At 33.4% G+C, this 18,023-nt stretch overlaps 1 protein-coding gene across 3 annotated transcripts in view; it reads left to right on the top strand.

Moving 5' to 3' along the window:
• The window catches only part of EPC2 (enhancer of polycomb homolog 2), a 117,290-nt gene that overhangs the window by 91,015 nt on the left and 8,252 nt on the right, over positions 1-18,023 (top strand). For 2 of the 3 annotated variants that reach the window (XM_040645137.1, XM_040645133.1), the window contains exons 5-10: positions 1,805-1,953; positions 2,975-3,137; positions 5,270-5,461; positions 9,077-9,166; positions 10,568-10,713; positions 10,805-11,148. In XM_040645137.1, the coding sequence (XP_040501071.1) occupies positions 1,805-1,953; positions 2,975-3,137; positions 5,270-5,461; positions 9,077-9,166; positions 10,568-10,713; positions 10,805-11,148 (1,084 nt within the window). The remainder of the gene's footprint in view (positions 1-1,804; positions 1,954-2,974; positions 3,138-5,269; positions 5,462-9,076; positions 9,167-10,567; positions 10,714-10,804; positions 11,149-18,023) is intronic. The other variant, XM_040645142.1, reaches the window with a different exon arrangement.

The raw sequence follows: 18,023 nt of genomic DNA, 5'->3' as shown, positions 1-18,023 counted from the left end.
CTTTTTAACCACTCTTAACATACTTCATTTTGACAATAAAAGAGAGGGGCAATACAAAATATTTGGTTAATATTTACAAGTAATTTTTCACATCAAGTCAATTAGGATCTGCTCATAAATCCTTATTTCTTAAACTGTTCAATATTTGCAAATATTTGCACACCAAATATTTGATCCTTGCTTGATGAGGTGACAACAGCTTTTATTCCTGCAGAGTTTGAGTCCTTAGTGGACATCACTTGAATATATTGGTTTGTTTTTTTTCTTTCAAGGTTTTATTTAAATTTTACTTAGTTACCATATAGTGTAGTATTAGTTTCAGGTGTAGAATTTAGTGATTCATCACTTAAAATAACACCCAGTGCTCATCACAAGAGCCCTCCTTAATGCCCATCACCCATTTACCCCATCCTCTCACCAACCTCCCCTCCAGCAATCCTCAGTTTGCTCTCTGTAGTTAAGAGTCTTATGGTTTGACTCCCTCTCTGTTGTTATTTTATTTTTCCTTCCCTTCCCCTATGTTCATCTGTTTTTTTTTTTCAGTTCCTCCATATGAGTGAAATCATATAGTATTTGTCTTTCTCTCACTGACTTACTTCGCTTAGCATAATACACTCTAGTTCCATCCACGCCATTGCAAATGGCAAGATTTCATTCTTTTTTTGGCTGAGTAATTTCATTATATGTACAGGTATACACACACACACACATCATCATCATCATCATTTTTATCCATTCATCAGTCTATGGACATTTGGGCTCTTTCCGTATTTTGGCTATCGTGGATGGTGCTGCTTATAAACATTGAGGTACATGTGCCCCTTCAAATCACTATTTTTGTATCCTTTGGGTAAGTAGTAGTGCGGTTGCTGGGTGGTATTGTCCTATTGAGTTATTAACTCATGGATGGAAAGATTGCTTAAGTGAAGTCTGTCTGGATACATAGAATGAGAGGTGGTAATGGTCTGTTTTTAAACAAATAGTTCCATGCCTAATATAAATATTCTGTGGTTATTTGGTTAAACAAAATATATTAACAGTAACTTTCATATGCAAATAGATGCTGCTGTTTACAATTGAGCCTTGTCTAGTTATTAAGCAGGACTTTCACTCTGAGTTGTTCTAATTAAATCTTATGCTTCAGAGTAGGAACTTCTTAACAATACTCTGAAATTCAGAATTTTCACTTGTTTTCTACCCTGCAATGAGGTGTTATTACTTTGAAACATAATCATCCCATTCCTTGAGATGCCTTATATCCCACTTTCAGTTTTATATCTTGAGTTTCTGAAGTGAATTTTTGCTTGTCATTATGTTTACGTTGTGGTGTATTGACCATTGCAACCCGCGATTACAGAGCCGGATGGATGGATAGAGACCCATTTTGGCTATTTTTAGATAACCTTGATTTGGCAGAACTGTTTCTTTCTGTCATCGGAAAATACCTTGTATCAATTTGAATGGACTACATTATCTGGTACACTAGGTTTTGTTTCAGGTCGACTTTTAAAAATTTGTTTACATTGGAATGATCCCTCCTGTTATTCCATCTTTTCAACAATGGGCAACTTTTTTTTTTTTTTTTAAATATTTGAGAACTATTTGCTTATTACACTTCTGTTTTCAGAGTTAAATAGATGGGTTCTCTCGTGTAGTTGCTGTTTAAGATGATTTTTTACATTTAACATTTTTAACATTTTGCTTTTATATAATATATTTGGGTCTCATAAGATTTTGTTGAATGAAAAGGGAAATGTGGATAATTGGATTAATTGTTTCTTCTTCTAAAATTAATTTTCAATAGAATCGTAAGAATGATGAAGCCTCTTATGAGAAGATGTTGAAATTGAGACGAGAGTTTAGTAGAGCCATAACGATTTTGGAAATGATTAAGAGAAGAGAGAAAACAAAACGAGAATTATTGCACTTAACCTTAGAAGTTGTGGAAAAAAGGTAACATTGCTACTGTTATACTAATCCCAGCTTAAGCCAAATGATGGGCAAAATATAACCAAATGGTATGGTTTTTGTGTGTGGGGGGGGTTTTTTGCCTAGCTTTAAAACAATTGAAATAGATTCTCAAACAAAATCTACATTTTTTTGAAGAATTCTTATTACTATTTTTTTTTAAAACTATTTTAAAAATCAGTTTGGATTGTAAATTTGGGGAATATTTTTGTGTGTAATATGTATAGATCCTCTAATACACTTAATTTTTTTTTTTCAGAATCATTGAATTTTATTTAGAAAAGAATCCGGGGATCATTTTGACCATTCTTTTTATTAAAGTTTCCATTAAAATTTGAGGGAAATTAATGTTTAAATGATTTTATTTTCTGACTAGGTAAAAAGCATTTTTTGGTTTCTGCGCATTTTAACAATGTGTTCTCTATGAGGCACCTGGGTGTCTCAGGCAGTTAAACATCCAGATCTTAATTTCAGCTCAGGTCTCATGATCTCAGGGTCCTGGGATCAAGCCCCCTTCAGCAGAGGACTCCATGCTCAACAGGGAGTCTGTTGGAGATTCTCTCTTTCCTGTCTCTCTGTACTCCCCCATCCTGTGCACTCCATCTCTAGAATGGATAAGTAAATCCTTAAAAAAAAAAAAAAAAAAATGTGTTCTCTGATGTAATAGTCATTTTCCTGTATAATTAAATAAACTATACTAAACCCAACAGAAGTTTATGTGATTGCTGAGGTAAGCTTTCTAAACATCATTTCCCAGTATTTGAAAATATTAAATATATGAGAAATTTGTCTTCTGTGTCCCTTAGAGATTTTTTGGGTTTTTTTATTAGTTGGTTTTTACTAAATCCCAAATATGAACTTCTTTATTCCTATAAATTTTCTCTTTTAAGAATAATCTGATTAATTGTTGGTTCTATTTTATTAGTTCTATTCTAGTTCATTGTGATATCATTGTTTTATTTTTGAACTATAAAAACGTTTTCTTATATTTTGTCACCTTTCCAAGATATCATTTGGGAGACTATGGTGGTGAAATCCTTAATGAAGTGAAAATCAATAGATCAGACAAAGAGTTATATGCCACTCCAGCAACTCTTCATAATGGAAATCATCACAAAGTCCAAGAATGTAAAACTAAGGTGAATATCCTCCGGGGAGAAGCACATATGGTAATATTGATCAGACAATTACTGGTTTCAGTTGTTTTAGTATAGTTTGGTTAAGGAAAAACGTAATTAACATGTGGTGTTTTTACTATTTGCCAAGCACTTTGCTAGGAATTTTTACATACATATTAACTTATTAATCCTTACAGCAGATTTTACCCCTGTGTGACTTCTAGATCATATAGCTGATAAGGGGCTGATTCGAGTTTTAGGTCCAGGTTTAACAACCAAAAACCATGTGCTTTTCACTATGCCTACAGAATATGGGTAAATTAAAGTTTACTTGTTATCACTAGCCTTAGCAAATCCTGTGTTATAGTGGCAAGGCTTCAGAAATCTTAAGATTAAAGCTTTCTTCATAGAGACTATTGAAAGTTATTCTTATTTTCATCATCATGTCCATTACCAGCATTTATCAACCGCTATCTACTTAGAGTAATTTGATGAAGTCCAGTAACTTCCAGATCCTGTTTTCTTCCTAAGAGAAAGAGCTAGACTCCATGATAATTTTAGTCTCTTAGACTTAAAGGAATTATATTTATTCAGTATTCACATGGTACCTTAATTAAAGTATTCAATTGAGAAATAAAAAATTAATAAAACTTTAAGGAGCTTAGATTTAAATAAGAAATAGGTATTGACTATTTAGGTAGTAGAGCTTTACTATGTAGCAAGACTTAAAAAGCAACATAGGGTGTTTGTGGAAAATTCATCTTTTAAAAATGTACACAATTCTTATTTTTCATGGGTTCATTCTTTAAAGGTCAAAGAAGAATGTGGAGCAGGAAGACTCCTTCTTTTATTCAACTGATGTCAATTTAAACACCAAAGTTCTTTCTTATTCATCACAGGCATCTAGCCCACCTACCTGATTCTTTTTAAATCACACTTGCCTCTATAGCCAAAAATTACCAGTACAATAAATGTAATTTTCTAAGTTTCTTAAAATCCATTTTATATAAACCAATACTTTTTTCAGGTATATGATTGGTAGGCATAGAATATGAAATCTCAACCTGAAATTATTGTGACAGAATTAGCTTTTATTATATATTGATTCTTATTTTAGATCATCTGTAAGAATAAACACCCTGTTTACAAGTTTTAGAGATAATGTTGCATCCACTGTTGCTCTACCCCATTCATTATACATAGCTAACTTTATTTACTTGGTCACACATCCCACCTTAAAATATAGGTAGTTTCTAAAAGGTAGGAGTTTTCTCTTTGATGTCATAGCTATATCCATTGTATGAAACCTAGTTATATCACTACATAATTTGCCATTTAAGCAACATTTTCATTGTGCATACCATTTTTGACCCTGCAGTTGTTTTAACAAAAATGTGGATTACATGGGAAAATGTAGAACTTCCTAAATATTTTTTCACTTTCATGTTGCTTGTACTTTGGTGCTTAGAACAATCATTTTCAAACTTTTCAAGTAGTAGATTCCTACTTATTAAAGGGAATACTGTTATGTTAAAAACAGAAACAGAGCTTCTTGGCTGAGTGGAGAGCAAGGGGGGCTGGAAACCCACCCCATCAGTCAGTCTCTTGCCAGATGGCCTCTCAAGTGCTGTCACAGAACTCTGGAGTACTTGAGAACAGTTTGATTATTGTTCAGTTGAGGCAGTAATTATGCATTCTAAAAAAGTAAAAGTTTTTTTTCTAATTAATTAAACTTATTTTTCTCAAAAAAATTACCAGCTGTAGAAATTTTTAAAAATTGGAAATAAGTGTGGAAATAAATTAATGAATTTATAATCTAATACAAGTTATTTTGAAAATAAAATTGTTAGTTATTAATACAGTGGATTTAAATAAAATTGAACTTAAGTACTTTTAAATGCTGGATTGCATAATAATAGAGCAATTATTAAAAATCACTAACATCTTAAGTATAAATAATAATAGAAAAAGCAAATTAAGTACCATTATGATTTTTAATCATAACTTGCAAAAAGTAAAACATTTTTCAGTTTATTATCACATAATTTTTGCATATTAAAAACAGTAAATAAAATCACCTCCTGGGTAAAAATGTATGTTTTTCAAAGAGCAGTATAGTTTTTCATGATTTCTAAAATGATTTTCATTTCTTCCTTTTGGGGGGAAAATCGTCATGTAAACAGCACCCTCATCATTTGTCTTTGAAAGAAGAGGCTTCTGATGTGGTTCGTCAAAAGAAGAAGTACCCAAAGAAGCCTAAAGCAGAGGCTTTGATAACATCTCAGCAACCCACTCCTGAGACATTGCCTGTGATCAATAAGAGTGATATTAAGCAATATGACTTTCACAGCTCAGATGAAGATGAATTTCCACAGGTGCTTGTTTTAAAACTATTTTAAAAACATTTCCTCTTAGTCTTTTATATTGCTATATTTTAAAACATAATTGACCTCTTAGTTTTGATTCTTACTTTCTTCACCTAATGTTATATAGTATATATACATTTCCACATTATTTATGTGGCCACTGAAATGGTATTTACTTTCCATTATTTTCTATCAGTTGGGTAGAATTTATCCTCGGTGGAGCATTTAGGTGGTTTTCAGTTTTCCCTTTTATAAAAATGAACATTAACTATTCTTTCCCACTGTACTTAAAGGAGACTATTAGAAATGGATTATCAATATTTTAAGATAGTTAATACATAATTGTAAATATTCATCAATAATAATTCCTTTTTTTTTTTACTATATTCCACCAACATTTATTTTACAACTTTTTAATGTAAATTAAATTTTGCTACTTTGACGAAAACCATTTAATTTTAAAGATTTAGAAGAACTGATTCAAGTTGCAAATTGTGAAGACAGTTCTTTGGTTTATATTGCAATAGTTTATAGCGAAATGTTTGCAATTTTAAAATCTAAATTTTACTTTCACAAGTGCTATTTTTAAAACAAGACCTTTGTATATTAAAGGATCAATTTTAAAAGATAAATAACATATTTATAGTTTAACACCTCATCTAGCAATACCCTTTTCTTTTTTCTATATGGTATAGGCAACCTAAAGAGAATGCTATATAACAAATACGTGTATTATATTTTAACATATTTACTTCATTGGTTTAAAAGAAAAAACTTTTTTTTTTTTTTAAGATTTTATTTATTTATTTGACAGAGAGAGAGATAGCCAGAGAGAGGGGAAACACAGGGGGAGTGGGAGAGGAAGAAGCAGGCTCCCAGTGGAGGAGCCCAATGTGGGGCTCGATCCCAGGACTCTGGGATCATGCCCTGAGTGAAAGGCAGACGCTTAACGACTGCGCCAAAAGAAAAAACTTTTAAACCAACATTACAGATACCTCTGGAAGCAAGACTGTGTATAAAACAGTTTATGGTTTTAACTATTTAAAATCTAGAGTTTACGTAAAAGTGTAAAATGTGTCCCCTTTGACTAGATTATGTATTTTTTTACTCTTCTGTCACTAATTTATAGATAATTTTTTAGCATTTATCTGGATTGTAACAAATGCACAAAGGTATGTTTAATTTAGTATACTCTTGAAAAGCACCTAATGAAATAATTCATTACTCAGTGCTTTGAAGAGCCATGGGACATGGCCATTTTGAAGGAATGAGGAAATAATGTACTAACAAATAGTAATTTTCCATATAGAAAGAGTAGGGAGGGGCTGTAGGCAGAGGAAACAGCATGAGTGAGAACTGCTAGCAGTTTGGCATTGCTGGAGCATAAAACGCAAAGGGGAAGAGAGGTTGAACAGAATGATGCTTGGCGGAGTAGTAGCCAGGTGGCAAATGGCTTCTACTACATTATATATACTGGGACATGATTAAAAAATTTTAAGTAAGAATAGGACATGGTTTATTATATTTCAATAATAGCCTTATATTGGTAGTACTCAGGAGAGCTTACAAAGTTTTGCTTTACACCCTCAGCCCTTTAAGAATGACACATGGGATATTAAGAACTGTAGAAACCTTTCCTTTCTTGCTGAAATCAGTCCAGCACCCTGATGGCAGGGCACACTCACATACTAATCATATATTCCTCATGCATTAAGGGACCTTTTTTTCTGTTCTGAATTCTTGTGTTTATTTATATAGTCCCCAGCCCTCAAATCCACGTGAAAATTTCAAAATCAAATTGTATTTTGAAACTTTTAGTTCTTCTGAATCCTTTTACTAGTCTTTAAAAACCCTCATTAATTTTTATAATGATATCCCCTTGTTGCTAAAAAATGAGTCTTTGCCTATTTAGTTGGACATCATACAGTGAGGCAGCTATTTAGGGTGTAGCTCTCACAAAATCAGGATTTCATTGCTAAAAAGATCACTAAAATAATCATGTTTCTTCTTTGTCCAGTAAACAAGGAACAAAGGATTAGGGAGCCTTAAGAGAACAAACACTTTAATTTCAGACTTAACCAACTGATTTGCAGCAGAGCAGAATTAAAAACCTTGTCTTTTCTTAATCATGCTTCTGATTCTCCTAATATCAACTCTCTTTTCCTATGTCTCAGACTAAATACTGGAATCCACTCTTGGGGAGGTGGGTGGTTGGGACAAAGGGGTGGTATACTTTTTGCAGAGAATTTCTGAGACTTTGTTTGTAATGCTTCCCTGTGTGTATTTTAGAAGAGGTAGATGATCTGCAAAGGAACCAAAGTATAAAATTCACATTTGGGATTTCCCTTGAAATTTCAGGTGTGGGGCTTCGTTCCCCAGGAAAAAGAATCAGCCCCAGCTTACTGTTTCTGTGTCTCCCCCATAGGGTTGGTGGAGGTATATTGGAACCTCAAACAAATGCCTTTCTCTCCTGGATGACCCTGCTCAGTGGTAATTACCACAGTTTGGAAATAATGTGGAGAACACATTTTTCCTCTCAAAATAGGAAGAGAGGGATTTGTGAGGTTCAAAATTTGCACGTAAATATGGTTGAGCCAGCGTTGTCAGAAAAAGAGATGTACTCCAAAGTGAAATTACGGAACTACTGAAACTTAAGTACCAAAACTTTTTTTTTTTTTTAATTTTAACCATTATGGGTAGAAATTTATCTAAATCATATTATTTTTCTGCTGTATCAGGGTATATTTATATATTAATCCATTTTTTATGACATTTATAAAGTTTGCTCTAATGGATCAGTGTTGCCCCAGGTGGTCACTCAAACGTTATATATATATAGGGATATTTCATCTAGATCGCATGGTTCCAAGCAGAATGCTTTTTAATTATGTGATAGCTTTTTGAAAGTCTTTGTTTTTTTCTTTTGCTGTCAGGTTGTGGGCTTATCACTTCTCTCTGTAGCCAGTCTGCAAGTCTTCTTTCCTCTTCTAATTTTCTGCTTCTGATCTGCTAAGTTTAAAAAGTGGTTTTACTAAACTATATGTCTGAAACTAATATTACACTGTATGTTAACTAACTGGAATTTAAATAAAAACTTTTTTAAAAAAGTGATTTTTTAAAATGAGTAGGGAAATAAGGGACTCCCTTTGAGAAAAATGTATGACCTGTAATGGCTTTGGGGGGTGCACTATTCATAAGCCTTTTTTACTTACTAGTTTTTGGCTTTATTACAGAGAGAGAATGTTATTGTATAAAAATACATCTACCTGTAGGTGAAACATAACTGTCAAAATAAAAATATTTATGGCCACATACATCATTCATAAAATATAAGTGGGATATATAAAAACTCAGTAATAATTCTTAGGTACTTACATGTTCAGAAGCAATTATACAATACTGTATTGACTTCCCTGCAAGAACTAATCTATCCCAAATAATCATGTTTAACCATAGAAAACCTGTGCTAGTCTTTAACTGTTTGGGGGAATGTACTGCCTACTATATGTAATGTAGGAGTGATTTACTGTTCGTGATCAGATTCTGATTTTAGACCACTACAAAGATTGATCTGTTGACTTTTGGTAACTCCTAAGTGGAATGTCTCATGCCTCTTTTTTCTAGGTACCATCCCCAGTATCAGAACCTGAAGAAGAAAATGATCCTGATGGTCCCTGTGCTTTCAGGAGGCGAGCAGGATGCCAGTATTATGCTGTAAGAACTTTCATGTTTTTGTAGCGTTTTTGTGAACTGGAATTAGTAGGTAACTCTTATCAAGGTAACTTAGTCTTGATCAAAAAATGGGAAGTCTGTTGGCGTTTTTTATTTACTATCCCCTATACACATACCAATAAAAGATGCTCAGAGGTACTGAGTCCTTTCAGAGGATATTTAGAAATATCAGAATCCTTTACTTGGAAATTGATAATTTAAAATTCTAAATTTTAGAAATTTAGTTTTACTTTGGGCTTGAACTGTAGCTTAGTGTAACAATTATGAAAATTATTGTCACTGCTAGAATTAGGTAAGCCCAGAATCTCTAATTGAAATTTTTTTTTTTGATTTATTTATTTATTTGAGAGAGAGAGAGTGCACATGTGGGCAGTGGGGGAGGGGCAGTGGGAGAGAGAATGCCGAAGCAGACTCCCTGCTCAGTGCAGAGCCTGACCGATGAGCTCGATCTCATGACCCTGAGCTGAAATCAAGAGTTGGCCACTTAACCAGCTGAGCCACCCAGGCACCCCAAAATTTTGATGGTTGCTGCTTATTAAAATTTATTTTAGGCAAGTCCATCTTGTACATACATACCAAGTAAGGTTCAAACAAACGAATCATTTTTAAACTTTCCTCATGGCAATATTTTATATAATAATTATATTCAGATTTTTTTGACACACTTAGAAATTGCTTTATGCTCTTAAGTCAGGTTTTGGTGCAACATTATATCAGGAGTGACCCTCACTCCCAGATGCTCAGGTTTTCAGATAAGGTATACCTAACTACAGAGTTAATGAGGATAGCTTTCAGATATGAATTAAAGAGGCCATTTGTCTTGCTGTATTATGGTAAACATCTACTCTTCCAACATTTCAGGGTGTGTGTGTGTGTGTGTGTGTTTAGCATAGAAGAGGTAGAAAGTTATTTACAAGTTACGCTAATGAGAGAAAGAGAAAATTATTATAAAAAGGTAGAGAAATGTTAAGGCCCAGAAAAATAAAGAATTGTCAGCTTGACACATACATGCTTAAAGTACAATTTTTGGTTCAAAAAATTTTTTCCTTTTGGTTTATCTCAATAGGAAGCCTATACATTACTAAATTTACTATCTCTACTTTTCTACGTAGATCTTAAAAACCACGTTATTCTTTAAAGATGTATTTCTTCTAAAATATACCCTAAAATATTAAATTGAATTTGAGTTATTTTGCTGAGTGAACTTTTGATTCAGTTTTATAAAATTTTATCTGGTTAATATCATTTAAAAACCAGTTTTACAATTTTATATATAAATTTTAATTGCTCTGCTAATGCTGTACTTTATTTTTATCATGATTTAACTTTTCTTCATTTCAGATTTACTCCATGAGTTTTAATTTTTTTTTCCTTTCTTTTCAGCCTCGTTTGGACCAAGCTAACCACTCATTTGAAAATTCAGATTTGGCAGATTTGGATAAATTGAGATACAGGCATTGCCTTACAACCCTCACAGTCCCAAGAAGATGTATAGGATTTGCAAGGAGGCGAATTGGCAGAGGTGGAAGGTAAACTATTTGTTTTGGCCTGGTTTTTGTTTACTAGAGAAAATGTTATTAAGTTCTTCCAGATAATATTTCGTTTTATATTGTTTCTCAGGGTCATAATGGACCGAATATCCACAGAACATGACCCAGTCTTGAAACAGATAGACCCTGAAATGCTGAATGGTTTTTCAAGCTCTTCCCAAACTATAGACTTTTCTTCTAATTTCACTCGGACCAATGCTTCCAGTAAACATTGTGAAAATAGACTGTCCCTTTCTGAAATATTAAGCAATATCAGATCATGTCGACTACAGTGTTTCCAGCCAAGGCTACTAAATTTACAGGACAGTGATAGTGAAGAATGTACCTCAAGAAAATCAGGGCAGACTGTGAACAATAAAAGAGTTTCTGCAGCATCTGTAGCTTTATTGAACACCAGCAAGAATGGCATATCAGGTAAGCTGTCACTGTGTTCAGAGTATAGCCTGCTCTTTTTTTCTCCTTGATTTTCATTATCCACTAAATAAGTGCTAAGTGCTCAGGGTAAATTTTGAAGGTTTGTTTTCATAAACCCGCTGAAGAAAGGAATGTTTTACCTTAACTTACTACACTTTTTATCCAGCCTAAGAAACTAAACCTTATTGGTGTGGTTCACATTTTAAACAATGTCCTAATACCTCTAAAACCCTGACTTACATTTTGAATATGTGTGTCTGGTATGGTGAATGTGTAGGCAGAATGCATAAGGAGATCCCTATGGGCAAAGTGGTTATAAGCTGCTACCAGATCTTCATAGCCATAGCATGCACTTCTTAAAGAAAGTTTTCTTTTTTTGTATATTAGCTTTGTTCAGATGTAGGCATTGCTCCTCAAGAGTACCATTGAAAGCTTTCTTTCTGAAAAATGATTTTTTTAAGAAGCTCCCCATGAATAGTTGTAATTTTGTCTGGTAGCTTCCCTCTGATTGAGATCGGAGAGCATTATTCACTTTAAGAAACACTGTGCCCAAATTAATTGAATATTTTTATGACGTGTACATTGTAAATGTATAATATCTAGACAATCTAAAATGTAATTTTGATTTGTTTTCCTCTATGGATAGTCTTCTCTTTATCACATATATACAAGTAGGTATAATTTTTAATGTCCTTATGATATATACAAGCACTGCTTGGTATCCAGAGACAAAACTAGATGTGACTTGACTTACACTGTTTGATATCCTTTCTTTCTAGAAAACATATGTATTTCTAAATTATTTCCTGGATGGTGCATTTTACTATGTGAAATTATGTTAAACCTCTTTAAAGTGGTTGTAAATCATTTTAGTTTGAAATTTGGTCTCAGACATGTTGTCTTTTTTTGTTCCTGCTTGTTTTTAAACTTGACCTAGACATTTATCTGTTTAGAGATTATAATAGAAAATTGGATTTGTTTGATTAGAAGTTGACATGTTTTTCCTCCAAATTAGTTGGTTAATTTTCTCATAAACAAACTTAGGTAAGGAAAATTATATCCCATTATATAAAGTTCATGAATCTGTGAAGTTTACTGAGCTTTTGAAGCTGAAATAGATAAATACCGAATATGATTTGTGGTGGCAAGCTTCTTAGAAATCTAAAGGTAGTAGGAGTTGACGAATATTAGGTCTGATTTTTTTTTTTCTGCCAACTCCATGACAGTGTTCAAGTTATTTAACTGAGCTGGAATTCCTGTATCAAAAATTACTCAAAAGCCAAAAGGGGAGTTTAAAAACATCTCAATATAGACATTAATAGTTAGATTTGATAGTAGATTGAGTTTCTTCTCTAACAGTGTGTACCATACCAAAAAAAATGATTTTATGTTTCATCTCAACTTGAACATGGCCAGATATTTGTAGCTTTCTATTGTACATTCCCAGTAAACTCCAGAAGGATTTGACTTGACTCTTTTCCAGAAAATATGCATTGGTTGTGTATGTTATTGTATCATCATTATATCATCGTTTTATGTATTGATCGAGAATATATTACCATAACTTAAATAATTCCATAATAGCTCTAGAATTTTATGACACTATCATAATAGATCAGCCTAAAATAAGCATTTAAAGTATCTTAGGCATGCATGCACTTTTCAGGTAACTTAAGTGACAAATATGTGATGTTAACATCATTGACAGTAAAGTTTTTTAATTTTTGCCTTTCCCCTACCATTAAAAAAAATAGTCTTTTGGGTCTGTATATTTCCTGTCTTAATTTTTTAGTGTTCTCAACATAGTACCATTTCCTTCTTTCCTTGACAAATTTCAAGACTTAAGCAACCTAACCAAACTACATTAGAATCAGTGTTTTGTTTTTTTAAAGATTTAATTTATTTATTTATTTATTTATTTATTTGACAGAGAGCGAGAGCACAAACGGGGAGCAGTAGGCAAAGGGAGAAGCAGGCTCCCCACTGAGCAAGGAGCCCGATGCAGGACTCCATCCCAGAATCCTGGGATCATAAGCAGACACTTAACCGACTGAGCCACCCAGGCGCCCCTAAAATCAGTGTTTTTAAGTAGAAATTTTCAAATATATATTTAATTCTGTTGCTAGAGTAAAGGATTTTGTTTGAAGTTTTCCTTCTCAGCTATGATCCTCTAGTCATTGAGGCCACAAGGTTTTTGGGGTTTTTTTAAATACATTTGTTTTGTTTCAAAATACTAGGCACAGGTATATAAATGCATAATGGAACAAGTCTTTTAACAGCATTTTTATGAACAGTTCAAAAGCTGTGACAATTTTAAGTACCCACTTATACCAGTTCTATTCATTACATAGTCTCAGTTCTTGTTAGATAATTTAAGTGGATTCCATTACAGTTCAGTAAATATTGATAGGAATTCCTTCATTGACTTAAAGAGAAGGATGTAGGAGTTTTTAGAAAGTTGGTAGTTTAATGTTTGAAGGACATAGACAAAAGAATTGAACACTTATCTGTTTTATTTTTTTAAATCTTTATGGCTTTATTAATACTGTTGCCTTCTGCTTATTCTTAGTGGACTTGGTCATGAAAGTGTGTTTGTCTTTAAGAGTGACAAGACTGACATAGGACCATACTTTTACCTTACAGAGTGTATCACTGAACTAGACAAATTATAAGTACTGAATTTTCTGTTTCACATCTGGGAAATCGCAACAAATAAAGGGTTTAATCAGAAATAGAAATCTGATACACTTGACAGTAGTATTTATTTATGTCACATTGAACTTGAGGGCTAGTGGTAAAGAATTTTCTTTTATGTTGTTAATAACCCAGTTAATATTTTTCAAGTCATAATCCCTGCATTCTAAATATATTCTAATTGTTATTTTTGATATCATACCTAAAGGACTTAAAATAAATTGAAATATATGTCCTAGATATTAGACGAACTAAAACTGAAGACTTCGTTTTAAAGCAAATACACATGTCCTTTTACGTATTAAGTAAAATGAAGATCTGTTTTCTTAGTTGAAAAAGTCTTCTCAAAGAATAGAAGCAGGGCAGAGAAAGGAAAGGTAGATTGTGCTGAACATAGCAAGTGAATAACCAAGGAAAACTAATTTTACACATAATTATTTAGAATTATTATATGCAAAGCACTATGTTAAGTGTTTAACAGTTGCAGTTTTACAAGACAATAATCCTTTCAAGAATCTTACAGCACATGGCAAGTATTACATTCTTTATATAAATAGATAAGTTTTTAGCCATTTGAAACTGAAGTATTATTTAACTGTTCTTTTATGTTCTTAAATCCAAAACTTTAACAAAATGTATTGCACATCTAAAAGTAGCTTTCCTTGGGGCACCTGGCAGGCTCAGTTGGTAGAGCATGTGACTCTTGATCTCATGGTTGTGAGTTCAAGCCCCACATTGGGTGTAAAGTTTACTTTTTAAAATGAATGATGGAAGGAAGGAGAAAGCTAGCGTTGCTTGTTCGGACTTGAAGAGCTGGATTAATTTACATTTAACCTAAGTTTTGACTAGCACATGATTGCAATGAGCATTTTTTTCCCTCATTTGTCTTCATATATTGAATAGATACCAGCAGCCTTTTTGACCAGCTGCAAATATCTTAACATTACCAATTTGTAAGAACACCAGCATTTTGGACAGTTTTCCAAGAGAAATTCCTGATTTTTTAATTTTTTCAGTTTCTTTTCCCATACTCCCCCCCCCCCCCAAAGATCTCATTTATTTATTTGAGAGCAAGAGATAGAGATAGTGAAAGAGAGCACAAGCTGTGTGGAAGAGGGAGAAGCAGACTCCCTGCTGAGCAGGGAGCCTGACGCAGGGCTTGATCCCAAGGACCCTAGGACCACGACCCGAGCTGAAGGCAGATGCCCAACAGACTGAGCCACCCAGGCGCCCCATCTTTTCCCATTCTTTCTTAAATTGCCATAAAATGTATGCAAGTGTGAAAGTTTTTGAATAGGTAAAACTACATTTTCACAACTAGCTAAGGTACTCAAAAGGATTCATTTTTGACTTAGGGTTTCTTCCAGAGGTGTGAGAAGTAGATTCAGATTTCAGGAATTAAAAGATTTTAGTTTGACTACTAAAGGAAATAATACTGAAATTTCAGTTGTAACTATTTAGGTTGGGTATCAGAAGTTTAAATGGGTCCTTTAAAGATTTTTTTTTTTAAGCAATCTTTGCACCAAATGTTGGGCTCGAACCTATAACCCCCAGATCAAGAGTCACACGCTCTAACAACTGAGCCAGCCAAGCACCCCTTAAATGGGTCTTTATTTTCTTTATTTTCACATTTCATTTGTTCCTCATTCTTCATCCCCTCACCTTTTACCCCTGACTTCACCTCCGATCTTCACCCTTTGTACCCCCACAGCTTTGCAGTCTATTCATTAGCTTCCCTTTAACTGAGAGTTGCATTATGGGATATGTATAGTCCTAGACAAGTAATGTCGACTTTCAAGGATTGAAATATTTATCCACACAGTAGCTCCGATGGTTTATGTGAACTTTCACCTGACTCCTCGCTAAGATCTACAAGGTTTAAAATAGGTCGTCTGTCTTCCCTACCCCCATCAGCCCCAGATCTGTCTTTTAAAACAAACAAAAATGCATATAGTCAGCATTACTTCAGTAAAGTGTATAAGACTTTTGTAACAAAGAGCTACACTGTACATGAAGAAATACTGGATGATAATATGTTCATTTTGACTTTTAGATAATCTTTACTACCATATTAGATATTCTTCATTAAACTATGAAAACTTGGTCTAGGCTAGTGTTTAAAAAAATCCATAGCTTCCCAAGAATACACATTGTATTAGCCCACTTAAAGAAACACTGCATTAAAAGATAATTTTTAAAAGACACACACAAGCACAAAAATCCTGTGTTCATACCCTATTGTGAGATGGTCATCCAGAAGATTCAGAATTTGTTTCTATTAAATTTATTTCCTAGTTTATCAACAAAACAAAAGTTAGCAAATGCTTGTAAAGATTTCCCACATACTCAAGAATACTTGTGTGGGCCCAAGTTTAAGAAACAGTGATCTAGGGCTTTAGAATTATTAAACCAGTATAAAATATAGTGCAGGTACCTTGAGTATATTTTTGATAGATCACTGTAAGAATATGGGAGGGAAAGCTGATAAAGGGGTCAGCCTAGCAGACCAACATACAGGAAACACATCCCTGAAAGATGAAATGAGGAATGCCTAGGAATTTTGAAAACAGAATCAACATTCCAAGGGTGGTGACAAGTATTCTAACAAAAAATACATGGATTCATCTGGTGAGTAAAGCAACTGATAAATCTAAGATAGGTAAGGAGCCAGATATTACAAAAGGAAAGAAAATAAAAAGCCAGAAAGGTCAGGGGCTTTGGTGAAAAACAGACTGTTGGTTATATACACAAAATATTTGAAATGCAGGTATACCACTAACGTATAGAATGATGTATTTGCCATATATAAAGAGAAAAATTCTATAATATGTATACCTCTTAGCATATATTAACCACAGAGATTTGGAAAACTTATTACTCTGGTAAAAGGACACTTCCCATCTGTCTAGATTAGTGAAATACTACTCCCTTCACAAAATTTGTGGTTACTTTTAAACTGAAAGGACTTGTGGGGGCAGGGTAGGGTAGATTTATGACCAGCATAAATTTCAGTTTTAAGCTAGCAACCTATGAGCAACTAGTGGAAAGAACTTGGCTTGGCTCTAAGCAGGAGAAGGTAGTTTCTTTTTTGTACATTCCCAATTCCCCTTTTTGCCACTACAGTACCCCAAGGTTGGGCCCCCCATCCTCTCTTTCATTTCTAAGTAGATTTCTTCACACTATAACTGCAACCTTTTCGTAATGTGTTTTAATGTTTGCCTTTTAATGACTGCAAGTCAGTGTACAAAGTAAATTTCTTGTGAAAGTATTTGAGTAATTTATGAAAGGAAGAATAATCAGTAGAGAAGGTGTTTTCAATCAAATTACCTACCAAGTTACCTACCTCTACCTACCATTAAGTCAACCCTAAGAATGAAAATTCAGTACTGTGCCTGTGCCATTAAAATCATACATTTCTTACCACTTTCTGTTCACCCTAACAAAATGAAAGAGGTTAGTTAGAAAGGGGGTTTTGTATGTGTCTCAATTCTGTGCCACAACTACTAATTGCTCTTTTTGTCTAAAGAGTTGAAATAATTCTACACAATGCTCTAGAAAATTCTGAATGAGGAACATCAGCTTGTTTTCAAGCACAAAACTTTATAGGGAAGAAAGAACTAGATGGCAAGAATGTTTGAGTTGAGGGAAAGAGAAAAAAATAAATGTCATTTTTTAAAGCATAACCATATTATAGAATTAAATAGAGTTTATATCGGTGATTCTCAACCAGTAATGGGATCAAGGATGAAATTTTTGGTGTCAAAGTCAGCCTAGGTTTACAAAGGTTAGGAAACACTGACCCTTAATTTGAATAATTTGGATTGAGTTGTTTTGGGATTTTAATGTGTTTTCTGTGGGGAAATGGATGGGGTTCCTGAGCAAATTAATGGTCTCAACTCAATAAGCAGACATATCCCTACTTCCCCAAAAGAGGCAATCTTACCAGCATTTCTCTTTAACATATATGTAAATGATATCTGTTCATATGAAAGCAAGTAGAACCCCTATAGTCTGGCAATACTTTGTTAGTCATGGACTACCAACCGAAAGTAATTTCTTTAATTAAAAAGTGCTTTTTGTTCTTTCTACTAATTTAGGTACATATTTCTATCTCACTCATGACTTTCTAAATTAAAAGATTTTGGAGAAGAGTCTCAATGTTCTCATTTCTTTCTCAATTT

This window comes from Ursus maritimus, unplaced genomic scaffold (genome assembly GCF_017311325.1).
Source record: "Ursus maritimus isolate PB19 unplaced genomic scaffold, ASM1731132v1 scaffold_1, whole genome shotgun sequence".
In the NCBI taxonomy this organism is placed as follows: Eukaryota; Metazoa; Chordata; class Mammalia; order Carnivora; family Ursidae; genus Ursus; species Ursus maritimus.
Note: the sequence above shows the minus strand (reverse complement) of the source record. Positions and strands in the feature narration are given on the sequence as shown.